General features: G+C 40.7%; 2 protein-coding genes across 2 annotated transcripts in view; both read right to left on the reverse strand.

Annotated features, from left to right (window-relative positions):
- Positions 1–1868: 1868 nt before the first annotated feature.
- Positions 1869–18568, reverse strand: lrguk (leucine-rich repeats and guanylate kinase domain containing). The gene is made up of 20 exons (XM_086202068.1): positions 18292–18568; positions 17631–17732; positions 17384–17465; positions 17137–17237; positions 16786–16867; positions 16568–16692; positions 14861–15004; positions 14022–14102; positions 13834–13920; positions 13610–13716; positions 13071–13193; positions 11355–11451; positions 8422–8535; positions 7497–7698; positions 6855–6971; positions 5837–5991; positions 5491–5579; positions 5077–5145; positions 3718–3824; positions 1869–3635 (listed from the first exon to the last, which is right to left on the reverse strand). The coding sequence occupies exons 1-20, from the start codon at positions 18295–18297 to the stop codon at positions 3445–3447; spliced, it is 2181 nt and encodes a 726-aa protein (XP_086058194.1). The 5' UTR covers positions 18298–18568; the 3' UTR covers positions 1869–3444.
- A 1039-nt stretch (positions 18569–19607) lies between these two features.
- exoc4 (exocyst complex component 4) overlaps positions 19608–27128 on the reverse strand; it is a 119358-nt gene continuing 111837 nt past the window's right edge. Inside the window, exon 21 of the mRNA XM_086202069.1 lies at positions 19608–21661. Coding sequence (XP_086058195.1) covers positions 21424–21661 — 238 coding nt within the window. The 3' untranslated portion in view covers positions 19608–21423. The remainder of the gene's footprint in view (positions 21662–27128) is intronic.

Consider the following 27128-nt stretch of genomic DNA (forward strand, 5'->3'; position numbering starts at 1 on the left):
TCTTCAGCTTCAGATGTTGCTTTTGGATTTTACATGAAGAATATTAGACTTCGATTAGCGTAGCCTAGTAAAGAAAAATCAATCTCTTGCCTCTTGTCAGCTAGGTGAGGGCAGTCAGGGATTTCTGCTGTTAGTCAAGGGCTATGTTGGTCCAATCTTCTGCCTTGTACAGCTTCTTTTTTTTTGCTTGCCCTGGAGGAGGGTCCTGACCTGAGAATCATGGTTAACATGGCCAAACCGTGCAAGCTTCAAGCGCCTGGTGACAGCCGGAATGGCTTTTGTTTGTCTGCAAGGGTATTGATTTGCTGCCTGACTTACTTGTTGGTCTTTCCTTCAAGAGTAGCAGCTCCTTGTAGCTCTTTACCTCAAATGCCTGAATCCATTTTTCAGTCTTGCATTCACCATCGGGTTCTAGCATCAAAACAAGAGAGTGGAGATTACCAATGCCCACATACAGCTTGGTCCTAAAAGCAGTATGGTGTTGTTCTCTTTTCAAGTATTCTGTTTAACATGATGAATTTTCACTGTGAGTCCTCTGCCGGAAATTCTAGTCTTGCTGACTCCCACGAGGTGAATATCCTCAGTATATCTAATGACGTAGAGAGGGTAATAGTTATAGAGTGTCATTTAGTGTATCTTGAGATATGGCAGCATTGTGTAGCACAGTATGGAGTTATAGTTAGAGTGTAATACATTACAATGACAGTAGTACACGTGTAACAGTAAGACTGACTTATGTTTTAGAACTACATTATCCAGAATCAAAACATGAGTGATATTCACACAGTAAATCAAACTGATAGCCACACTTGTTTCCGATTTCTGCTACTTCTTACATCCTCTCTGGAACAAGAATAGAGAAGAGCAATCAGTCTTTTGTAGTTTGTCATACATCATACAAAAATGAATAGATAACATCAGGCATGTCAACTTTATGAAAACTGATAACATGTTTCTGCATATCTCCCCCTTGACATCTTTTTTTCCATTTGCCAAAAAAAATACCCAATGCATCTTTGTCGCTAAAGAAAAATCTTCTCCTTGAAGATCTTTGGTGTTCCTTTCCCTTGGATTGTCTGAGGCAAAGTGAGACGATTCGCTAGTGAAGTGGTGGGGGTTGTGTACAAATGTAAATCATGCTGTTTAATTTGTAAATTTTATGATCCAGAGATACCTGCAAAGAAACCAGATGTATTTTACAAGAAGCATTACAAAGAATTACAAAGGTAGAGAGAAAGATATGCCACATTCCCTTTGATCGGACGTTAGAACTAGTGGTGATATCACACCTGAGTTAACTATATTTTAATAGAAGTGTGGAAAAACACTTGAAAAAACATTGTAGTAATGTGTCTATGGATAGAGGATGGACAGTAACATGAATGACTGATTTGATGTGAAACAAATTATACAGATCTGCTAAAAACAGTATGAAACAAAACCAATCTAGCTAAATATCAACAAGGAGCAAAGTTCCCAGTCACTCAACTTCTCATCTGTAAATCACATCACATAACTGGGCTTCTATTTAGCATGCCTTCAACATAGTTGCATCCAATCTAATATTGATGCACAGAGACAATATGTTAGTCCATGAGCTAAAGTGAGGAGAGCAGACTGCAGTGTAAGTAGGTTAGACCCCAGGGGCCCCACAAGACAATATCTGGCTTCAAACTGCCAAAGAATTATGACAGGACTGCAACAGCTGCTGCCTGAGAGCAAGACAGACAGTGATGGATGGCCAGGTATGTTTCTGTAGCGGTGGTGCGCGCACGCGCGCGCGCACACACACACACACACAGCCAAGGACACACAACATGCATGTGCACACTCACATGCATCTACAAGTAGACTGTCTGAGGCACCAGTTAAATAAGCAATGCTAACATCTGCGACAGTTGATCATTTGAGTTCACTACTGAATCCAAAATGAACACCGCAACACATACAGCGTGCAAGAGAGACACACAAACTTTTCTGACGGCTCTCTGTTCAGTACCTCAACGTCATCAACTTCCATACAGACGCAGATTTCCAGTTGAATAGAAAATCCCATTAGTGGAGATCAAGATTAATGATGTGTTTATCACACGATGACAAGAACTCCATGCAACACATAAAAAAATCGACATTAATATGTCAATGGCAAATCTAATTTGATGAGATTACTGAGGAGTAGGAAAGATAATGCTACTTGACTGCCAGGAAATTAAATGTTACAATTATGAAACAAGGCACGAACTTTTCTAAAATGAGCATATAATCTGCAGATTAAGGCTACAACACGGAATGTGAATCTATTTTAGCACAACAGACTGGCAATGACTGCAAATGTCACATAATGGAAACGGAATCATTATGTGTGTCAACGATATATACCTTTAGGCAAGTCAGACCATTATTATATGAGGAGGAAAAGCACAACCCCTCCTATAATTATGCTGTAACCCCCAAATATATCCTCATTAACGTCATTACCTATCGGCCAAATAGTGAGCGCACACAATCCGGTCGTGTCGTGGCAGGAGATAAGAGATCAGAGAAAAAAGGCAAGTGCTGACAATGAAATTAAGTCCCCCTCCAGTCAGAAACGTGTTTTTCTTCTTGTTTCTACAGTTGAATGTTTGCGCATCAATGTGTAGAATGACGTAAACGCAAAGGTAGACTTCAGAAGCCACACAAAAATTTGCAGTTTAAAATTTTCACCGACACTGATGGTTAGCATCGCTCCGGGTTCCCTTAATATGACACTTGCACATTTTGTTTGAAAAAGTAACACTTTTCCTCCTCAATCCTTAGAAGTAATAAACTAACATGAACTGCATCAGAGCGGCCAGCTTGTTCCATGCTGGTCCTGTTTTTGGGTTGGGAATTTTTCATGTCCGCAACTCTGGAGACTAATTTAGCCGACTTGTTAGCACCACCACTTTAGAGACACATATTAGGCTTTGGAATTTAAAAGTGTGGTATTTATTGACATATTTTAAGTCCTAGAACAAAAATATATAAATTTGTGTTTAGAGTTATCTTATTTATGACAGGAAAATCCTAAAAAAACAAAAAACAAACAGCCTTTGACTTTGAGGAAGTTGATGGAATTTTTTAGAAGTTTGATGTAATAATTATTATAATATAAAAAAAATACATTATAATAATTGTATCATATGGAAAACTGTGTAGTTTGTGGTCGCATAACGACAAATGTGTGATTTTACTCATAACAGATTTTAGGTGTTCTCTAGCCCATAACAGATCGAAGCGAAGTAAAATCTGGCTTCGATCTACGATGACCTGGATGAATGAGAACCTACACAGACATCTAGCCCATAACCTGACATTTCAATCACTTATACACTTTTCTCTGTTAATGCTGATAACATTTATTTTTTTCTATCACATCTTCAAAAACCTTCATGACTATCCCTCTTCATTTGCCTCCTCTTCCTATCTGCCAGCTGGGTTAGGCCTGGGTGAGGGAGCTGGGCTTGCAGGTGTCTTGCGTCCAGTAGGGATGGGTGGCAGGATGGGTTTGGCGTTGGATCCTGGGCGTCTTTCAGGAGCGGGAGTCATGAGGGCAGCTGCCTGACCTGTGTCTGGACAAGCAGGATCTGAGGTTTGTCCAGGTGTCGTGCATTCTGCAATATGAATATTTGATTTGATATAAGCATTGGCAATAGGAATACCCACAAAATTATAAAATAAGAACCCATCATTAACCTTTGTGTGTTTCCAGAATGGAGATATCATGTGGCTCCACTGAGCAAGACAAGGCCCCAGCTGAACTGGGCACAGACAGCACTGAACTGGCATGAGACTCATCTGAGCTATTTGAAAAAGAACAGATGGAAGGAACAACAAATAACATTTAGAGTGTCGGGGGAAAATGGGACAGACACAGAGAGAAGAGGGAGGGAGAGAAATTAATGCAGTGCGAGGAGTACTGTGGGAGAGTCAAACAAAAATAAGGTTGTTAAGGTTGACGAAAGACAGAAAAACAAACAATGTCAAGGGAGATTCTGCAAGAAGATTGTGCTTTTGAGAAGACTACGCTTTGATGCCTTGATATAGAAGGTGTGACTATTAGAACTCAACAAACAAACAAATAACTCATATAAACATGCATGGCTATGCAAAAGTATATACAGACAAATACAACAGTGGGATCGACACAAGTAGAGACACATCCCTCCTAAGATTGGTGCTGACAAGAATACACGTCTGGAATTCTCTACAGAAATACCAAAGTGGCTGAGTAATGCTGGATTTTAAACTGTTCATACTGGGGGTATCACTCCAATTGTGTTGACAGACATTTGGTGAAAGGATAAATCCAGAGGGAGGGAGTACATTTGTATAGTTCAGCACAAATATATTTAAAATGCTACAAGAAAAGATAATGAAACACACTTAGATCGACGAGTAAAATCCAACAACCAAGAGATTACAATAATATTTGCAGTGCTATACGCCCTGTTATTGGATACGCATACATGCTGGGGAGTCAAAAGCAGCAGAAGTTATAAAATTGAGATTTACGAGCGCTTGTATTTGTGCGTACTTATAAAAGGGCCTTATAAAAGTGAGCCTCTGTTGTAAAAACCGGCCTATGGATTACGACCGCAAAAAGCAGTTTCCTCATCCTAAATCTTTAGCTTGACATTGTTTTATATGAAAATAAAAGACTTGAGCCTGATATCATAAAGCTGTCATTATCAATCTATAAAATATATAAAGTAAAATCCTACACAGTTCTACCTCCAGCGTGGAGGTAAACTTATTTTGGTGCTGTTTGTCTCTCAATCAGCAGGATTAAGCGAAAACTAATGAGACCGATTTAGACTAAATTTTGTGGAGGGGTGCGGAATGAGATGAGGACGCATCCATTAAATTTGGGGGCGGATTAAACATAGCGCCACCTGGTGACAACAGAAATTGATGTCGTCCTCTTAGTGGGTCGGCCAGGTCCATCTCAAATTTAGTCAGAAATATTTGTTGTAGCAGTAGTAGCAAATGTACTCCCTTGTGATTTTTACCAGCAATAGTTTCTAAATGCATTATGAGTATGTGTGACCTTACCTGCTGTCGTCACTAAAATGGGTATCATGATCATGATTCTGCAGTGATGATGATGCTGTCTGAGGAGAGCTGAGATAAAAAAGGACTAACTTTAATAATCCCTCATCACCTCTATCCATCATATTGAAAAGCATTTGCACTCAATCGTCGCTTACAAAGCTACAGCCATTTATTCTTTATTTAGTATGTTTGCGAGGTGTGAATACCACACAAGCTAACTGTGTTCGCAGATCGTCAGGTACAAATCATTTGGGCATCTGCTACTTAACCCTTAAGGTCAAAGAATCACCCAAAACATACCATCGAATTGCAGTTAGGACAAGGGCACCAATTAAAGCAATTTAGCCCAGCAGAGAGTGCCAACTTGAATTTAAGTACTGGAGCGTAGTGAAGTGTGTGCTACTTATAATGAACCTTTTGATTAGCTGACTGTAGACCCCTGGACTCTTCCCCACTATAGCCTCTCTCACCAGCTGCTCACGCCTCCTGATGGAAGCTAACTCCTGCAGGAACAAGAGTCGTCGAGGGGATTTGACAGGAAGAGAAACAAGAATAGCAGATGAGAAAAGATGACAATGGTAAACGGGGAAGGCAATCTGACAGGAGTAATGATGGATAGGGGATTGTAATGAGAAAGAAAGCGCCATCCTGGTAGATAATTATTTCACTATACACTTTATCGGGACAAGCTTTCTCTATTTAGCATTCAACCACAAGCTCCATTGCCAATAAATGTTTCATTAGACATCATGTGACTCACAGTGGGGCTCCTCTGGGAGCAGAACTGAGCCCGAATCTTGGTGGAATAGTTTCTGTGGGAGGGATTTGAGGGTTCAAGAGCTGTGGCTGAGTATGACACAGTGGCTGATCCTGACCTTGACGGGTCTGGGGGTGGCTTCTCCTCTGGCCCCTGACCTGAGGATGGGAAAAGAAAGAAACAGATACTGTATATCAGCTTATAATATTGGTAACTGACTGCTCATGACACAGAATTTTGATTGGAAGGTTGATGTGTTCATCTACATGCAACAATAGGGCAGATGCTGTACACAGATATGAACCCAAAACATACTCAATGTGGGAGGAAAGATACTTCAAAAAGGCACAAATTCTTTAAGACATTCTGCACGCTCCCCACATTTACAAAAGTGGTTGTGAAACAAACTAGAGGGCACCTGAGGAGAGCCAAAGCATAGATAAAAAGCAGCGTTGGCATGTGTGGCTGTTCCACAGAGCCAGAGGGAGGTGAAATCTGATCATATTTCGATTTTGCATGAAGGAGCAGACTACTGGATGCAATATGGGGAAAATACCATTTCTCTAGTGTTCTCTAGTGCCACATAGCCACATGTGGCACTAGAGAACACACTTATTATATATGATGTTGATGTGCATCACATGTAGACAACGCAGAGTAAATTTGATGTAGACCAAATGTTTGTTACATCAGGCTTTCTTTCTGTGACCTCTAGATGATGCTATGACTGGGACTATGTCTAGCTCTATGGTGGAATGTCAAAAGTGGAAAAGTTGCCATGTTAAAACTATTTCTGTCTGTTGTACATTCAATTATTGTTCCGTATGATTATGAAACCCAGTTGAATGCCACTAACAATTCAATTATTGTCTACTATATTATACACCTATTGGAACATGTGCATCTATTAAAAAAAAAAAAAAAAAAAAGACTGCACAAGATGACAGTGAATGAGCTTTAATTGGACTCACTCGATTAGCAGCCTGAAACTTTGCTAATGAGCAAATGAACAACCACGCACCTGTGGAGGTGCTGTCTGGTGATGCCCTGTTGTTGTTCACTCCTTTTACCTGTTCCTCCAGCAACAAGTAATCCTTCACTACCTGCCCCAGCATCTGGTAGGCTTCTTCCCAGTTATCTACACACACAAACAGACACATAGATGCACAGCCACACACGTACACACACACAGCCAATGCATCTACCATCAAACAGTAATGAATCAAAGATATGGGGATGATGCCCTTCGTGTAATGAGGTGCTCGCTAGCAGTGCATAAAAGTGATGAGTGTCCTGCGCTGGCTGTATGTTCATCTCATTAAGAAAACAGCTAAACTGTCTGAGTGCTTTCATGAGGGAATGATAAACACAGCTATTCTGCCGCTACGTACCCTTAATACATGTGGTAATTGGATAGAAAGTGTAGTGTATGGATTTTAGTGAAGTGTGTTAATTTATCTAAGGCTATACCAATGACACTTGCTCTGGCTGTACTAAAGCAAGGGTATGTTTATCTTTGTGAAGCACCGTGGTGACAAACTGCCTGTGAACAGAGCAGTCACACCAAACTTGCTCTCTTACTGATTTATTTTTTCCAAAATTCAAAGACTTTTCTTGGCTTCAAATTTGGAAGTTTAAAACTCAATGGCATCACTTGCCGTACCAGAGGGGATAACGTTATCAAAGAAGCCGGGGCGCTGCCTGTTGAATTTGGCGTAGAGCTCAATTCGTGACACTGCCATGTCAATCTGTGCAGAAGTGTAGAGTTCCCGGCTTTGAAGGTGACCAATGTACTTCTCTACTTGGGTAGGGATGAGCAGGATGTATCGAGGCTCAAAGTAGCTGTTCTTTAGACTCAAAACACCCTGCAAAAGGATATGAACAGAATAGGGTGAACAACTTCACTAAACAAAATTATGCAAATGTATCAGTCCACCCCAAATCAAGCAAAGACAGTTTTGGATCAACTGTAATGTGACTTTTAAACTATAGGCTCTTTTAAAGCTATAGTATGGCCTTTTTGTCTCCATCTTCTGGCAGTAAGAGTCATTACAAGCAACTGTCACTTGTTTTTGCGATAGGCGCTGCTGTCGTCTACTCCATTGTCACCGTTTTGCTGCTGTAAATTAGCAGATGAATTGTTTCAAGATTCACACAACTGCTGTGAAATTACATGTTTTACGATCAGAAATTGATCGATTTGGTATCATGATCAAAACATTTCAAAGAGGTGGATGACTAAGTTATTTATCCACATTCAAGTTAGCAGTTCAGCCGGTGTAGGAATATCACCAGAGACACAAACTCTACATACTGTAAATGCAGAAATGTACCTAGCAGGCTTTAGAAGCATCGTGTGAGCTCTTTTAGTGACAGCTTGAATGTAAGGGATGTCTATTCCTAAATAAAAAGCTGCATTTTAACAATCTCGACAGGATGCTGTATCAGAACCGTGTGTAAAATTCACACACAGTTTAGTTGTTCTTTTCCACTAACAGTAAGAAGCTGTCCCTGTCACTAACACATCTTTCCTGTATTGTATCAGTCTTGATTGACCAAATTGGTAAGCACGACCTTCTCATACGCACCTCTAGCTCCATGTGCACACAGCAAGCGAGTCCTTCTTTGGCCACATTCTCGATGGCATCTCTGGTCAGACCATACCTGTGGCCCCCGTACTGCATAGTCTGAATGAACTTACCCTAAATGGAAATTTCCAGTTAAGATTTTTGTGGAACATTTTATTGCTCCAGTATTCATCATTTTGTCACAGTTATGAGCTCCATTTATCCACGAGAGAAGACACAATCGTTTGTACACAGGCCTAGCATGTTCTGTCTCGATTAACAACCTGAAGTCATTTGCTCACCTGTGCTCTGAACCCTTGACCTGGTGACCCCTGACCTTAAGTTTGTATTCTTTTAGGGCAGTTTTATTGTAACAGCATAATTTATAACCCGTGAAAAGCTTCAATACAGTTGGCAATGTCATTGCTTTTTAATTTATGATTGCAAATGTAAACTCAGAATTGTATAAACTCAGACAATGAGTTTAAGCAAAATTTGGCGTAATGTTCTTTTATTTTTCCAGGATATCATAGTACTATTTTCTTGAAATATGTCTTGACTTGATCAAAGCCCTGAAATATATTAAAGAAAACCGTATATATGCCATGGCCACAAGATACGACTTGTTGCTTAAATTAAATTACTTTGATGCCAAGTACAGCTTGTTTCTTCAATTAAGTTATTTCGAGGCCACAAGACATAACTTGGTTCTTCAAATGAAGTATTTGATAAGATAATGTGTTCCCGTACTTTGATTTATTTCAGGGAACATTATTCATATTATGGTCCCCAAAAACTGAATTAAAGGAACATGATATCTCTTATGTCTTCAAATAAGTAAATTAAAGGAACAAGTTATATCCTTTTAGCCACAAATTCATAGAAGCCAGGGAAAAATACATATCCTCGGGCTACGCAACATATATTTTTTCTCTCTATAGCCATTCCAGTGCTCTGGATATTTCAGTGGTTTGACACACGGCCATTAAAAGCATAGATTTTTGTAACATCTATATTGAAAAGGGCCAGTTTATGTAACATAGAACATGATGAGCAATAAACTGACTAACTTTACAGGGATTTATTTGGTTAAGTTTCAAAACAGAACACTCTCCTCTTTGCATTTGAGGACTGTTTAAATTACAAAACAGTACATTACCTTACCAACGATAAATTAGAGAGAACTCATTACATTTTTGAATATTCTTTTACTGACAGTTCACAGATAATGTCCAAAATGTTCAGTCCAAAGGGAACTGAAGCTCCCTGAAGTGTTCTGTTTTTGTGCCTCAAGCATCCCAAATAGGTCTGTGAAAAGCCTTCAAACGTGATTGTTTTGATTCAACATGATGAGACTTGGCACCAACACTATTCAGATAAAATTACACAGCACTTCCCTGTGTTTACAGCACAATTCAGAGCAGTAAGAAGTGCTAAGGACTGCTGATTGAGGTTAATGATGTATAAGAGCCACAAACAGTGAGTTCAAGAGGTTATGATTGCATAGTTACCAAAAAGCACATCTGACAGAGCGAACGGTAGAGAAAAGAGGGCAGCTGATGAAAGGTGAAAGAAAGAGGAGTAGAAAGGGAAAAGATGGGACGGCTATAAACCAAGTAGCTAACAACAAAAGGATGGAAGGAGAAAAAGAAGCAAAAGGAGGCTGACAGACTGTAAAGTTAACCTGATCCACCTCCTGTGAAGACAGAAGGCATCAATAACAGCATCAAAGCACTCAGAGTGTAAATCACATGACCTAAACCTCCATTCTTCCCACACCACTAATACATACCAGGCAATTTAGCAAGAGGGATAAAATTAAAAACAAATGTGTCCCAGATGTCAAGTTTTCTTAGTATAAAAAAGCTGCTTTGGTTATCTTTACAACATATTAGCATGCCGTTTTTGCACAGAGGGAAAGCAAGTTGATTAACACGAGAACAAACTGATGCAGATAAAATCAGAAACCATTAGTTCTCAGTGCTGCCTCATGCTCATAATCATCACTTGCAAGGAAAGTGTTGTAGTAGCAACTCATTCAGAGGTAAAAGTCAATTAATATAACACCTTATCAGAAAACTCGACCAAATCTTTCAAAGTTAAAGTGGAAAAAAAAAATCATCCACTCATGCAAAGCTAATTATCTCAACTGCTCATGATAAACAGTGAGTGAATTAAGGTTGAAAATTCAAGTTATATGAATCAAGTGGGTGGCACAGTGATGCAGTCGTCAGCACCGTTGCCTCACAGACAGAAGGTTCTGGGTTCGAGCCCTGGCTCGGGCACGGGGTCTTTCTGTGTGAGTCTGCATGTTCTCCCTGTTCCTGTGTGGATTCTCTCTGCTACTCCAGCTTCCTCCCACAGTCCAAAGACATCAAGAGGGAACGAGGCTAATTGATACTCTAAATTGACCGTAGGTGTGACTGTGAGAGTGAATGGTTGTCTGTCTATATGCGTTGGCCTGGAAGCTGCTGGGATAGGCTCCAGCCCCCCCACGACCCTTTACAAAATAAGCGGAAGAATATGGATGGATCGATGGATGGATGAATCAAGGGCACCTTTTTTAAAACCAAGAATACATTTGAATAACCAGAGATTGAGTGCAGATCATTCTACTGCCATCCATCCATCCATCCATCCATCTATTTTCTACCGCTTATCCTGATGGCTTTCGGGCGAGAGGCGGGGTTCACCCTGGACAGGTCACCAGTCCATCACAGGACCAACACACAGAGACAGACAACCATTCACACTCACAGCCACACCTACGGTCAATTTAGAGGATCAATCAGCCTCGTCCCCTCTTGATGTCTTTGGACTGTGGGAGGAAGCTGGAGTACCAGAGAGAACCCACACAGGAACAGGGAGAACATGCAGACTCCACACAGAAGGATCCCGTGCTGGAGCATTCTACTGCCATTTCCTCAAATTTAAGAGAGGAAAAGCAAACGCACCATGTGAATAATGTTCTGAAAGTCTTCTTCACTGACAAAATGGTAATCGCTTCCATTCTCTTCTCCATAGTAGGGCCCTCTTGTGGTATGACAGGTTCTGTGTGAACAGACAAACACACACACACAAGATTAGCACAGAAATACACCATCTGGGCATTTCATTTGATATATCTAGCCAAATTATTTATGATGTACAAGTATTTGAAAAATTCCAGATCTTAAATACGAGGCGCTAATAAAAAGAGGGGCTGAGTTTCAGGACAAGATCAGGCTTTTGGAATGTTCCAGACAGTAAAACCAAACACAGGGTAGCCAAGGATATGTCATTAACTAGATATCCCATCACTGGGTCTTATACTCCATCCTAGCCGTCTGCAGATAGATATATTTGTCTTTGCAGCTGCATTTTTTTTAATGTATGAAATATTATTCCCTCCATATACAATTAGGTGTGTATGGATTGACTGATCTCTTTTCACCACAATCTCAAATTAAATTCATCTACATTCAGCCCCATTCATGAAATGTTTTTCTAAATAAATTTGATCTTACACGCCATAGAAGTTTTGCCCTAAACTTTGTCTTATAGACAAGAACCAAAGCCTAATAGCAGTAAAGTGCTGTCAAGATTACACTTTTTTATCGACCAACCTGAAAGTTTGCAAGTCAACTCAAGTTTGGACTGCCCTAACGTAACATAACGTTCATAAAAATAAAACATCCTGCTTTGAAGTTGTGAGTTTTGAAGAGGAAATGCATTTGTCACAGTCACATATCTACTGTTATCCTATGAGCAAAAGCTGACACACAAATTCAATGTCACCACAATTAGCTTTGCGCTTCTTCCGCTGTCGGCATTATGACATTAGCTGACTCATTTAACCGCCTGTCAGCAACAGCTGTTTTTAAGACACATAAACACTTCAAAATTCACAAGTGGCAGTTCCGAGAGATATAAACAACAGAAGTCAGGAGCAAGGAGTTACAAATAGCCAAAAGGGCTTCATTTCCTGTCTGGAAGAAAAAACTAAGGGTTAATAAAACTCTAATAGTGTATAAGACGATTTCATGAATGAGGACCAGCTGATGATTTATTTCCGTTGTATAATATTATGTGGGGTTGACGGATACAGTAATGTTCTGATTGTGGTAAACAGCAAATTGAAAATGCGATTCAAATAGCTAGTTAGTCCATTTAATTTATAAAACCAATCACAACTATCAGTGTTAGAATGCCACTGAAGTGCAAGCATCAGTTTCACATTCAACTACTTCCTTGGATTGATTGTCTTCTTTTTTTTGGTTTGTTTTTTTCTTCACGGCCTCTGTATGGTTTTCCCACACTTTCATATGTATTTTAACCCATTTTCCGGCGTGGGATATGGGGCCTTCGTGTACCTGCAGTGAGATCCTTGACCTCTCCCTAAGTAAGCCCTTACTGTGCTGGAAGGCAGACTACTGTAAATCTAATGATCAAAAAGGGGGAAGGAACTGGGAAAATTTATTAGTCTGCTTTCATGCCTTGATCATGATCTTGGATCACGAGATGTCCAAAAGCCTTAAGTTATCGCTGTCATGAAATAGTCCGTATAAACAGTGTATGGAGTAAAGGTTTTGCATGAGCTTAATATTTTTGTATTAATATGCCTATTATGTCCACGCACTAATGTGCGCGTGTGCAATAACTTTTCTGTGTGCATCAATAGAAATACTGACCCATAAGCAAAGTAATCGCTGAACTCTTGGCACAGCCTGTGAGCCAGCTCTCTCTTCCCACAGCCTTGAGGACCAGTCAGCACCAGCATGGGATATGGAGACTCAACACAGGGTAGAGTACTGCTGGGACAAACATGATGTTTATGATAAACTTTCACCTCACTGCTTCAGAACCACTGATCTCTCCAACCAAAGCCTGTGGTAGGAGGGAAGTCTCATAAACCACATTTGAAAGCTGCCCCTACAGTGAATATAAACAGGAGCCAAGAGGACAATATGGATGAGCTTGTTCTGGGAGACACAAAGTTGAATGGTAAATTAGCTTTGGCTGCAGCCTGTTTGCTGATGATGGATGTTTCCAAAATAGTGCTGATACATAAGCCCATTTCTTCTTTTCAGGACACTGAAGATAAAATGCTGTTCTTGTCTCAAAAAGCAACTTTTACTTTAGTTGATTTGAACTAAATAAACAGTTTTGTATTCAGGACAACTTAGAGGAAGGGTTATGAATTGATGATGTGCATTTGTACTGTACCAACCTGTCATAGAGAACCTGGTGCTGCATCAGCTGATACACCAGCTGGGTCATGTGATCCCTGGCTGCCACCACATCCAAAGGAGGGTCGTACTTGTTTACCGATGCCACCTGGGAGAGCAACCAAGCGTCATAAACCATCCAAGAAAGTTGGATAATAAGGACAAATCATATCAGTGTAATTACACCAGTGGCTCCAGTCATAAAATGATCGAGACCGACTCATACCTTCTCTTCAACAGTGACTTTCTCTTTGTCCAGCACTGTCAGATGTTGAAGGAGGAAGATGACTGACAGTCTGCAATCTGGCTGCTCCTAAAAATGTCATTTCCATGGCAAATGTGTACAGATGTAATACATTTTGCCATACTACAGTGGTAGCAGTAGGGGCTGTAGGCAGTTATGAGTTAGGTTACCTGTATGGGATTTCCCAGCAGGTTAAGATCCCTCAGCAGGAACGAATCATGAATGTGCTGGCACTCTTGAATTTCACTAATCTGAAACAAACAAAAAAATAAATAAAAATAAAACACAACATACAGTACATACATACATTCTATTATTAGTACATTTAAAAATAATTTTAAATCTTGAATATGCTTACTAATACATGAGACTCATCATTTTGTGGATTAGCTCTACTAACGAAGACAGGGTTAATATTTTAAAAAGCGTTGTGAATCCTGATGAAGCACGATGAAATGAACAACTACATAGAGCTGCAATAAGAAAACTTTCTGCCAACTGTTTTGATTATCGATTAAACTTTTTTTGTGTTTTTTTCTTAAATATGTTTTCTTATCTGAGACTCTTAATTGATAGAATTAGAATTGGCTGCCTTTTTGCCTTGAATGACAGAGAAAATGAAGAGTCTGGGGGATTTGGACTACTGGGAGGACAAAAGAAGAAATTGTCACTTCAGGCTCTGGAAAAATGTTATGCCATTTTATAGACAATATGATTAATCATGAGAGTAATCGGCAGATAGTTAGTTGTAGCCATACACCTACAGATCTATCCTGGACAGATTTTCGACAATATTTAATGATACTGAACATTTTATTAAGAATTAAAGAAAATTTCAGATACCAAAACTTGAAAATTCTCCCACAATACTAGTTCAGTCATGTGGAATAAATTTCCTAGTTTTACTAAATTTGAGACGCAGATCAGCATTTTTTTTACTTTATAAATTAGTTTAAAGGTTAATATATTCTACTGAAGCCTTATTCTAAGTTGTCTCCTTGAACAGGACCAGGTTTTTCTCCAGGTTGATGGAGCACAGCATGTGGAGGTTCTGGAGGCCAGAAAGACTTGTGATACGGTTCAGGGACAAATCGAGAACTCGCAAATTCTTCAGGTTCTTCAATCCTTCAGTGCTCTCCAGCTGGTTCCCCTTCTGCACACAGATGTGAGAGAGGACACTTTTAAAGCATATGATATTCATGCAAATGCACATTCACATGAACTGCTTCAGACCAGCACCTCTACTTTACATAGAGTCAGTGATTCCTACTATTTAATATTAAGGGAAGGTTACGGCTGCTCTGCAGGGTGCCTGAACCCTCTTTCCCCTCTGTGGTGAATTGAGTGGCAGGCCTGCATCTGTCTACTAAATTCTGACAGTGAGGTCTGACAGCCAAACAGCTGGCGAGCTGCTAATTCAGCATGCTTTACTTGTCAGGGTGCCCAGTTTGCCCCTCAATCCATTCCACTGACTAAAGGTGTTATCTAGCTGTCTGGCCACACCTCGCCATGCCCTTGCCAAGCGCATCACCTGCTGTCAGTGGGGGTGGGTCACTGAAATAGTCCCTTGAAGCTCTCAGTCGGTGCTGTTGGGGAACAAGCTAGCTCAAAGGGGTGTTTAGGGTGGCGGCATGGGGAGGAAGAGGGGTCCCAGATGGGGTTATGTGGACAGTGGATGGACAAGGTGTGTGTGTTGAGTGCTGAACTCGGTCCAGGCTTACTCAAAACACTGGTAGCTGGTCCCAAAGCAAACAGACAAGGGCAGACACGGACAGAATGATAGCTGCCAACAATGAGCACACACTGATAAATGACAGAGCATGCACATCCACACACACTCAAGGAGAAAGAGAGCGAGTGAGAGAAAGCAATGTAAGAGAAAGTCTGCTGTTGGACCATATGGTGGTTGTTGACTAGGGAGCCAAGGTTTCACTGGATGTAAGAATGCAGTCAAAAATAGAGACATAAAGAGAGATGGGAGGAGGGAGTAGAGGGGAAAAAAGAACTGAGACACTGGGAAGAACCTCATCCTGTGTAACTCCAACAATCCCTGTGTGGACATGACATATACAACACATGAAGGAAAACAACCCTGAGAAGTGATGACATCTATTTATAAATGTAAGAAATCTCTATCCATATGTTTGCGACTTGATTAACTCAACAACTGCTCATCCGATCAACATCAAATTGGGCATGTGCAGTACTTCAAAGGAGTTGAGTGCTTGAAACCTGGTGTCTAAAGGGGTTTTGGAGAGTCTTGGGTCTGAGATGACAGTCAGAATGACTGAGATGACAGTCCGGCTGACTGACATGACAGTCAGAATGACAGACTGAGATGACTGCAAAAAAGACCCTGAACGCACTTGACAGATGACAATCAGAATGATTGAGATGACAAACAGAATGACAGGCTGAGATGACAGCCAGGAATCCTGGACAGTTTTGAGAGATGACAGTCAGAATGACTAAGATGACACAGAATGACAGACTGTGTCAACAGAGGATTCTGGACAGCTTTTGAGAGATGACGGGCAGAATGACTAAGAAAACAGAGTCAATAGCACTGTCTTCGCAGAGCTATTGGATTGCTCATTGGACAGACTGCTGAACAACTGCCAACAAATAGCAAAAATGTATAAAAAATACTCATGTTCATATTTAAAATGCATCTTTCATCTTGCTTAATTTAAAACTGTAATAGAGGAAGACCTACGAGGCAGAGGTCCACAATCGGCAGGTTGTCCAGGCTGCTGATTCTTGTGATCTTGTTGTGAGCCAGACTGAGACGTGCGAGCTGGCAACATTTTTCCAGACCACTGACCTCACTGATGTTGTTGTCTGAGCATTCACAAGTTAATAATACACAAGGGAAAAATGTGTTACGGTATTTATCAGTTTATACAGGACATGTGTGAGTACAAGCAAGGATACAGTCGAGATCCAGGTTACTCAGATATGCATAGGCTGACAAATCTTTCATTTTGGTCATGCAGTTGTGGGAGAAATTGGCCTCCTGAAAGGGAGCAGTAGCACATGAAAGTCACATTATAATACATCTCAGTGAATATATTCCACTAATTCCAGAGAGTGTGGGAAAGAATTTTCAATTTCGTAAAAGTTCACTGTCATTCAAGGGCATTTAATGGCGTGTAAGCATATTCAAAGTGACTACAGATGGGCTATGGAAATCCGGGCTTATCATGGGGGAATTGTACAGGAGAGTGAAGCCCAAGCCACCAATCAAATGTTGTCTTATCCTGTCAGCTCAAGGTCCTGTATTACCTTTAGGTTCTTAGGTGGCTGGAATCCAAAAAAGTCAGAGATTTCGTTGTGAGAAGCATCAAGGATGACAAGGAAGGGCATGTGACTCACACAGGACAGGTCTGGCAGGTGATGAAAGTTTCAGGAATTTATCAAAAGATGAGACAGAGAAAGCAAAATAATTACATCTTATTATAAAACTCTCCCCAAATAATGCACATGCTCATTTAAACGGTCTGAAAGTCATCTCATTCGAACAAAAAGTCACCTTTAATTTTGTTGTGTTGCAGCTCCAGCTTTTGAAGATGAACATAATTACATAAAACGGAGATGTCCCGAAGATTGTGACTCTGAGGGAAAAAAAAAAAACAAGAAAAATCCAATCTTAATTACATGGTTTAATCAATCCAGCAAATAAAAGGAGGATTTAATCATAATTTTCAAGGGTATTTTTGACTTTGTAGATGAAGAGCTAAAGATATTTGCAAGCTGTAATAGTCTAGGATATGTCATACAGGCAGAGACAGGTGGTGGTAGGAGTGCTGCTGTCCTATTCCAGAGCGTCCCAGGTGGGCTACAGAGCTGGACACCATCTCAGCAGTTAAAACATCATCTCTCTGTTGACATGAAAAAAAAATAAAATAAAATATGGTGTTTTAATGATAAAACTGGTATGATAAGTCCGGACAAGTCCTGCAAACTTTATACAACAGTTGTTTCCTGCAATACTTACAAAACGTACTAAAACATAAAATATTAAGGCGTATGGCAGGAAGCCACTAAAAGCATATGCTCACAGCTTCCTGTCTCTACAAGCATAAATGCACGTTCATGCAATACACGCATTTATGCTGATAAAAGCTACTCAAGATGCTCTTTTTTTTCTACTCATGCAGCTATTACTGTAAGATTTTTTTCAAAATAATTTGACCTTGAAGTGTTGTTTCACATTCCCAGACCTCTTGAACAAGGTTACCTGCTTTACCTGTTGCATAATGGAACAGATGTGGACATTGATCCCAAGTTTTCTTTATTAGTGCATTATTTGCGCTGCCCTTTCAACACTAAAACACAGTTTAGCTTCTATTTTAGACACAGAAAATAGAAAAAAAAGTTAATTAAAAAAAAAAAGTATGAAAACTCACAATATCACTAGCAAGGTGTGGTAATTCTTACCTCCATTCTTTTTCCTCTAGGTCCTCAAAGCTGGATCCTCTACCCAGTTAGCCGACCGTCAGGGAGGGACCCTGGGGGCGGCAGCTAGGCGACGCTTAGCTTGACTGCTGACTCGATTATTAACATTACTTCATGACGTCAACTCGACGTTGACTCGCACACAGCGTGATAATTTTCACACACACTTTCAAATGGCCTCGTTTCCAGCTAGCTTGCAAGTTTGGATGCTCTTCTTAGTTTAGCATGAACTCGTCGCCTAGCAACGCTGTGGCAAGTGCGAGGGAGGTGAAAGGAACTGTGGGTAATGCGGTTTGAAATCCACTGTTTACAGCGCTACCTCGGTAGGCCAATATTTGTACTTAAAACATGAAAAATAGTCGAAACTACGGGGAAAATATCATAAAAGGTAGTTAGAAAAACTTAAAGTATGTAAAAATCTAAATTCTGGAACAGCTTTTAGTGTTTAGTGAAGCGCAGAGGGACATCTACTGTGCAATTTATAGGCTGCTTTTCAGTAGATATTACAGGTAGGAGGTAACAATGAAGAAAACACAAGAAAAATTAAACATGGCTCAGGAAGTAAACAAGCACAGACAAAAAAATTAATTTGAACACGAAGAGGAACATTTCTGGGTGAAGGTTCAACTAAAAATGGATATTAAATTATTTGCATTACCTTTACTAAACTAAGCTAATGGTTACATGGTTTTCTGAATAGCTAACCACTAAATTGGATAATAAAGAAAATGGCTGCATTCTATTTACAGTAGCTTCTTTATTGTCATAGCCTCATCTAAATGGGATTAATAGTTGCAATGTTAATGTTATTAGTGACACCCTCTCTATGAAAACAGATCAAAATGTCTGAGGTTAAAAAGGCATATTAGTGTGTTTCACATACTCAGTTATACATGTACCTGGTGGTGGAAAACTTTTGTTTTCATTTTGCAGAGTGAATTCAGGGTTCCAGTAAAAACAGTGTTGATATTATAATCCAGGAATTTTAAATGACACTGAGCCAAACACTGAAATGAATGGATTAATGCCCGCCCACACACACACACACATTGAGGTGCTACACTGTTTATTTTTCTGATTCCAACAGACTCCTCTTCATGCTGAAGTTTATTTTCTAGTGTTGATTTTGGATCGGTTTTGCTTGTCTGGTATGAGGTTTGCAGATCTTTGTCACATCAAAACAGCGAAATACTTGTGTAGAAGAGGTGTTACCCAAAGTATGAACTTCCTTTAGTGGAAAATGTGACTGCTTTCAACCAAACATGAAGGAGGAGAAAAAAAAACCACAATACATAAGATTCCTTTGGAATATGGATTTATTTATTTTAGTGTGTGCGCACTGACAAACATTTCAGAGCAATTACGACATGAAATGAGGCTGTTTTATTTTATTTAGGAATACTAATATGTGGTCTATACATAAAAAAATGATAAATCAGATGCAACTGCAAATAAACCAAAAAAAATGTGATACAAAAGTGACATATTTCTATGAAAGAATAAAAAACAAAAATTGCAGGGGCAGCAGGAGTGATTCGTGGAGCGACACGTTGCAGTAGATTAGCACTGTATTGAAGTTTCCCATGTATATCTTTACAAAAGTGAGCATCTGAATGAGCAGAGTTTAGATTTAACACCAATTGTAGATTTGAGAGTTGGGTAGGAGAACGCATCAGCAGCCCGGCGCTTGTTTTCTCATCGATCCCAGCCTGTGTGTCATTATGATGGATTGTTGTGTGGGCTTCAGGGAGACCAGAGTTGGCCCTGCAGTATTGACAGGGCTCTCATTCCCCTTCTCCTCCTCTCGTTAAGTACTTCTCTCCCAAGTTAATGAACTAAAAACAGGGAGGGCTGCCAGGAGGGGAGTGATTTGTGATCGTCTCTCTCAGGTTCAAATGATCGGTTCAGTTTGAAAGACTTCACACTAAAGATTTGAGTAGTGGGGTGGGGGGGCAAGAAATTACAAGTGCATTTAAGTCCACAGTGTGATCAATCGCGTTCTCTCACACTGGTTTTGAAACAAAGCATTTGAATGTCCAAGTTGCAAATAGTTCACTCACAACTTTCTAACTTACTAAGTTTACTGCACAAACTGTAAAGTTTGAAAAAAAAAAAAAAAACAGATAAAGAGATTTTAACAGCTATAGCTATGATACAATTCTCAGCAAGAGGAAATTCTTTGGGGACCAACCCAAATTGGCAGCAGGCGGAAGATGTGGCCTCATTCAGACAGTCTAATCTGGCATCTGTTATTGCAGACAGAATCAGTGGGCCCATGGGGGCCGCCAGGAGAGCAGAGATAGAGGTGTAATTGAGAGCAGCAGTTTAGTTCTAATAGGAAAATGAGATGAGATGGGGTCTAAGTTTGGGCGAGTGTCCAACACAATTGCCTTTTATCTGCAGCTGAAGGGAGTGGGGGGGGGGGATTAATGGAGTTGGTGCGGTTGTGCTGCATTTGTTGTGTCTTCTCTAAATGCATAAACTGACAATTTAAGTTACCTTTGGAAGTGGACACACATGCAACAAGGTTTTAGTCGCAAGACGGTTGTTCTTTGTGAAGGTGTTGGACCACCATGAGCTACCAGAACACACTCTGACATGGATTCTACAAGTCTCTCAACTTCAGCACCACTCTTTCAAAGATCTCCAACAGGTGTGTGCCGAAGCATATCATTCACATAACCATCAAACCTCTAAGTGACCCATGGCTATTTCCATTCGTTACCCTTCTGCACTCTTATTTTCCTTTCATTTTCATATTTTCTGTGGTCCCAGAGGTGTAGGAAAGTATATCTGTGTCAACCCTCGATGACAACTCAGCGTTTCATTACAGGAATCACTGGAGATGAAATGAAGAAGACACACTTTTCCACCCTCAGTTTTCACACGTATTATAAGCTATATCTAAAGGAAGCTTTTTATTTCATGTTTCAATTCTTAAATATCTCCTGTCCTGCAAAATCTTGCGTACATGACCCACTTAATGACTACAGAGAGATCCGGTGCAGCAGAAGCAAAAACATAAAGGTTGGGGAACAGTTTCTTTTCATTGATTATCTTTTAATATATTCCAGTCATTATCTTTACCCAACATTCCTCTGAGCCCTTGAAGCATCACACCGTGGTAATCTTTTTGTCCTTGGTGGCCTGTTTGATGGCCGCCTGCTCACAGATGATCTCCTTCAGTCTCTGAAGGCGGGTGTTTTGGGTGCTCAGGTCACCCACGCCCGTCTGACTGCGGTGGAGTAAGGACAGAGCGTTGATGTACTCCAGCTCTGTGTAGCGAACGCCCTGGTCCACCACCAGGTTCAGGAGCTCGTCTGCAGTGTTGTACAGCATCTCATAGTACTGCCTGAGAGTAGAAGAGAGGATGAATGGAGAGATGAAGGGAAAATGGCAGAGAGAGGCAGGGTCGATAAAGGAGAAAAATCATGTATTTGGATTATTCCAGAGCTAAATCAAAAGGAACAACAACAACAACAAGGAAAACACAAAAGCTAAACTAACTGCTGTTGCTGTCGAGCCCAATTTTCATAAAAAGGACTTCAAAAACCTCACAAAACTGCTGCTGGGAGCGGAAAGAGCAGGGGAAACATTCACCGGCGTCTACAAACTACTGAGAGTTTTAATGAAACACTGTTGGCAGTAGCAGCAAAAGAAAGAGGTGTGTGTGTGCATGTTGGAGTGTGTGTGTGTGCATCGCTGATAGATCTTTAATGCCACAACAAGCAGTTCCAAAATGACCAAAATACTCATAAAAAGGGAGCAAAAGAGGTGAGTTGTGTAAACACACACACCCTTGACTAATTAGATGTCCCAGATTGAAGTGGTGAAAGAGTGTCTCTCTGGATGTTGTTGTATTAACTATTTCTTAACCAAATATTTCGAAATGAAGCTCTTGTGTACAAGGCCTATTGCGTGCTAGCATATTTAGCTTTACATACAGAATTTTGGGTACGACTGAGGTTTTCATTTCTGTTCTGATTATCTGTGGTAGTGATTGGTCGTCTTAGATGCGAATGACGTACAAAGTTGACAGTGGAATGCACACACGCACGCACATGCATGTGTGCGCGCGCGCGCACACACACACACACACAACAAAAACGATTTTACATTTATCTGCCTCTGGCGAGAGGAGATATCCCATTCAATACAGATAGATAGAAAATTACACCTTTACACTAGTGCGGTGGATAAGATCAGAGCAGGAAGGCAGCCGGTGAGGTACATATACATGTGTATATGTATAGACTACAGGATAGCATGTAGGATTAAAATATGAAAACTTTGAGTGGTTCACATGAAAAAAACGAATCGTCAAGATGATAGAAGCAACCAGCAAACTGTCATTTTTAAATTTGTTCCTTGAACTACAAATGCCCACCTTGGGGAACCTTGTCAAAGCTAAATGGGACGTACTCAACGGCCTGCTGCTTATTCAGTGAAGAGAAATAATTGTAGCCTTGGATGCATTGTAGATAGAAATGTTAGGTCCCACCTGTTAAACCAAAAGTCTTTTTGTGACAGCAGCGAAGGAAAAAAAAATTATAATTGCAAGAATCTGGAGAAAAATCTCTGACTGTTCCCTGTTTGAGATGATCATTTTTGAAGCTAATAAGGCAATAATGAAGACTCTGGGTTGTGTAGAATCTTCAGAATGGAAAAAAAAAGGCTGGAATGGATGAGATGGAGGGGTAGAAAAAAAAATAATGACGACAGAGATGAGTGAGGAAGAGCGGTGTTTAATCCTAGTTTTATTTTAGCCTTCCTCTGACAAGTAACACCCCGGGTCACCAATGCATTTGCATTCTGTTTCCCTCACCGTCACACTCCCGATTCCTCTCTGAGGTCTTGATCATGCTTTCATGAAAAAGTTTGTCAATACTGATGCGGTCCCACGAGTTCACTCTTTAAGAGGGCCAGGAAAAAAAGATGAAATCTGCCTTGTATTTGTGGGGTTTGTCTTTCAAGCTGACGGCACCCTTTTGACCGCTCTGTATGTGTTTGTTTTGGAGCTGTGAGTATTTAAGTGTTGGCACATTTTCCTCAGAAAACCCAACAAAACACCAGCTCAAAAGCATTTCACTCCCTAGGCCCAGCGATTAACTGCACAGCTGAGTCAAATCACTACGTTTTATGATCTAATGGGAAAAACACAGAAAAAAAAACAGAAAACATTCATTTCTTTTGTTGAGAAAAGGAGCTTTGAACTGCGGACCTCCTTTTAAATAACTGCTGCTCTCAAAGGGAGGTGGTTTAGCGGAACATACCCGCCAACCTTGAAGAAAGCCCTGGAGTACCACCTGGAGAGCTACGCAGCACTTTGGGTTTATGTCCATTTTTTAAATGTTAATTCATGAAAATTTGTGAAATTGTTTTTCCACATCCCACCATTTATACCTTTGAGGAACCAGGAAACCAGAGGAGAGGGAAATGAGAGAAAATCAGGATGTTGTGAGTTTCAAAATTATACCCTCAGTCCTGCTGTTGGCTGCGGGGGGTTATATTCTTCATCTTTCTTTGCTTTTCTGCAGGATGGACTTTATAACCGGTCAAGGTGCATTCAGTTTGGCTGGTATTGCAGGATACAAAATCTTGGTTTTTAAGTGAAGGCCCTGTGGCCTCTCTCATCCTTACTTTGGAAAAAGTTCAAATCTTTGCAATCTTCAGTGGTGTCAGCACGTCAGCAATGTACGTGTGTACGTAATCTAGTTTGACACTTAAAGCCCTGACACGCCGATGCCAGGCTGTCTGTGAGCGTCTTCGGCTTTGGTCGAGATAACGAGCCATGACTTGAGAGACGAGATCATATGAGAATATATCTCCTGCAGTAGAAACAGTTTTACCAATCTAACATATTCTACAGTCACATGACATGTTTTGTCATACAGTATCAGTCCAACCCGAATAATCAGCAACAGATGTCTGACCAACTCACAAAAACGTCACTGCCATTCTCACCGGGTTAGCTCTGCTGTGCAAGCGATCTTTAGCCGATATCTCACACAGCGGGAGGGAAAGCAGGCAGAAGCGAGGTTGAAATACAGGAATGCTGTTTCTAGCTAACGGCTCCACTTTTTTTTATCCATCTCTGTTGCATTTCTTCAGGCTGTATATCTTACTCTATGGCCCCTTTCACAATGGTCAACCCCCTGCCCCCCTCCAAAAAAGAAAAAAAAGAAAAAAGCTAACATCTGGTTATTGTGCTCAGCGGGAAGAGATCGGCCCTGATGTGAACACAAAACTTGAGTGAGCGCTGCAAATTCTGGCCCAGGCTCTTCCAATCTTGGAAGATGACGAGCGGTCGGAGCTCCACTATAAATATGGAGGCAAAGAAACTTTGTTGCCTTCACCAGTAACTTTCTCTCATCTTGACCACAAATTAAAGCCGTCTGCTTTCAAGCGGCGTTCTAACATCTTTCACTTCAGTTTAATGCCTTGATGTCATACGACGCACCAGAAAAAAACAACAACAGCAACAACAACAAAACAGAAAGGTAACCTCTCAACTACTTGCAGAAAGGCTCAAACAGCTTTTGAATAAATCTAATTTGACCACATCACAGAAATGTGTGTATAGTTTGGGATGACACTTTTACTGCCGAGAAGCTTATATAAAATACAATGGCTGGCACAAGCTGAAAGACCTTGTAAATTGTGTCAGCGCTATTGCCATTTCTCTGTCATTCGTTGCTTCATTGACTGACTGGATGCAAACATGAAACAAAAAAAACGTGCATTTTTCTTCTTTAAAGTACAGTAATAGCAAATATAATAAACTTTTAGGAAAACTCCCACGCAGAATGTGTTAAAAGCAGACGCTCATTTATAACTGGCGACAGGGTATTAAATCCTCTGCGCAGTGTGTTCTCCCTCCTACAGCATCTATTGTCAAAACAAAGTTGCTGCATCCGCAAGAAGAGTGTGTGTGTGTGTGTGTGTGTGTGTGTGTGTGTGTGTGTCTTTGTGTGTATTTGCGCTGCGCTGTCAGCTGCTTGTCCGCGTTTATGTTCGAGCCGAGACTTGCAAAGACAGCTGGCAATCTGGCCTGTGTTCAGAAGGAAGAGGAGTGTGAAAAGGGGTTGGTTCAAGAAAGAGGAAGGTGTGTTTGTGTGTGTTATTGTGTCTGAATGATGTATGTTTGCATGTGATGAAAACACTTTCAAACACTTCATTACCCGAGCAGTTGGAAAGCCATTTGGCAAACAGGGTAAGGGGCTGTTAATAAGATTAAAATCTCTCAGCACCCCACCATCAAGAAAGAACTCCCAGTGACACACACACACACACACACACACACAAAACAAGCACACACTCATTCTTGCATCCCTTGGTTAGTAAATGAAGCCAGCGTCCTTTTTTTTTCCACAATACAAAAGTGAATTGTTTTGATTGCCCTCTTTATGAAAACGTGTTGCAATCTTTATCTCACACACACACACACACACACACACACACACACACACACACACACACACACACACACACACACACACACACACACACTCACTCACTCACACTGATATTACCCATTTGCTTCCAATCGATAAGAGAATTGGCTTTAGTAATCACCATGTGTGTTTGTGTTTGTGTGTGTGTGTGTGTGTATGATTGTGTGCCCCCTGTGGTGAGCTTTACATAAATTTTAATTAGACACCCCATCTTTTCCTTCTACACAAGGAAAATGGAGTAAGTTCATGATGCGTGAATGCTGCGTTGGACATATGTATTTCACTCGGAGTAGAGTTGGATGTGAAGTAGAGGGAGGATGAAGAGTGAGAGAGAAGAAGAAGAAGAAGAGGAAGAGGGCAAGAATCAGCACAATTCATTTCTCCTCATTTCCACTGTGTGTAATATTAAGGCCATTACAGGCTTCCTCTGTCAGCGTGTTTGGAACAACACATTAGTTTGTGTGTGTGGGGGTAGGGGGAGGGGGGGTGAGAATGGATGAGGAAGTCAGTGATGATCCTCTTCATCAGCTGGAACCGAGGCTTGTTGCTGCAGTAACAGATAACAGAGCTAATGACAGTGGAGCAGGACTTCCTTTCTTTTCTCCCTCACAATGCATCCAAGCTACGTCGGCTAAATCAGAAGATTATTTTCGCCCTCTATACAGATTCTGACATCCAAAAACTTTCTATCATCTGAGTTCATGTTTTAGTATGGATGAGGAAAACTTACACTGATGTAAACTACTTTTTTCCTTTAAACCCACTTAGATGCAATTCACACCTGATATGAAAATATGATCAGTACTCAAACAAACAATCCTGTCCTTGTGTCTGCTCCTCAGCTCTTGTGTACCTGCAGTGAGATCAGATCTCTAGTGTATAAAGGGACGAGGAAGAATCCATTAAATCTGGAGGCAGATAAGTCATTGCACCACCTGGTGGCAAAAGGAAATTTTGCAGGCTGATCTTTTCATGTTATTGCGATTTGGGTGTGACAGTGCTTTCAGGTGCGTGGATGATTGTTTTCAACAAGTGCAGAAGTCGTTTGCATGACTTGCATGCAGGCAGGTCTTTTTGTGGTTGAGCGCTGACTTTCGAACCGCTCAAAGTCCTGCTCTGTTTGCGGCTTATCAGTACCTTCATGACGTTGGAGAGGAGAGGAAATGCATAGGGAGATTGTTAAACATTCTTATTTGGCAATTAGTACATTTTTTGATTACACCTGCTTGTTAACTTGTTGACGCGATTGTCGCTTTAAGCAAATGACGTCAGAACCGGGCCGGTCTGTTTAGCGTCTAGAAATCGGATGTGTCCGACTTGATTATAAGTCTTTGTGGAGTGTTCCAGTGCTATTCCAAATGGGAA

The sequence above is a fragment of the Aulostomus chinensis genome, chromosome 4 (genome assembly GCF_037954235.1).
Source record: "Aulostomus chinensis isolate RoL2024-O1b breed Wild chromosome 4, RoL_Achi_v1.0, whole genome shotgun sequence".
NCBI classification, from domain to species: Eukaryota; Metazoa; Chordata; class Actinopteri; order Syngnathiformes; family Aulostomidae; genus Aulostomus; species Aulostomus chinensis.

What these genes read in the sequence shown, in the direction of transcription:
- lrguk (XM_086202068.1), bottom strand. An exon ending in AGCCACCTAAGAACCTAAAG is followed by an intron (nt 16,868 to 17,136) that starts GTAATACAGGAC and finishes GCTCCCTTTCAG; the next exon opens with GAGGCCAATTTCTCCCACAA. An exon ending in AAGTCACTGTTGAAGAGAAG is followed by an intron (nt 13,717 to 13,833) that starts GTATGAGTCGGT and finishes TTGCTCTCCCAG; the next exon opens with GTGGCATCGGTAAACAAGTA.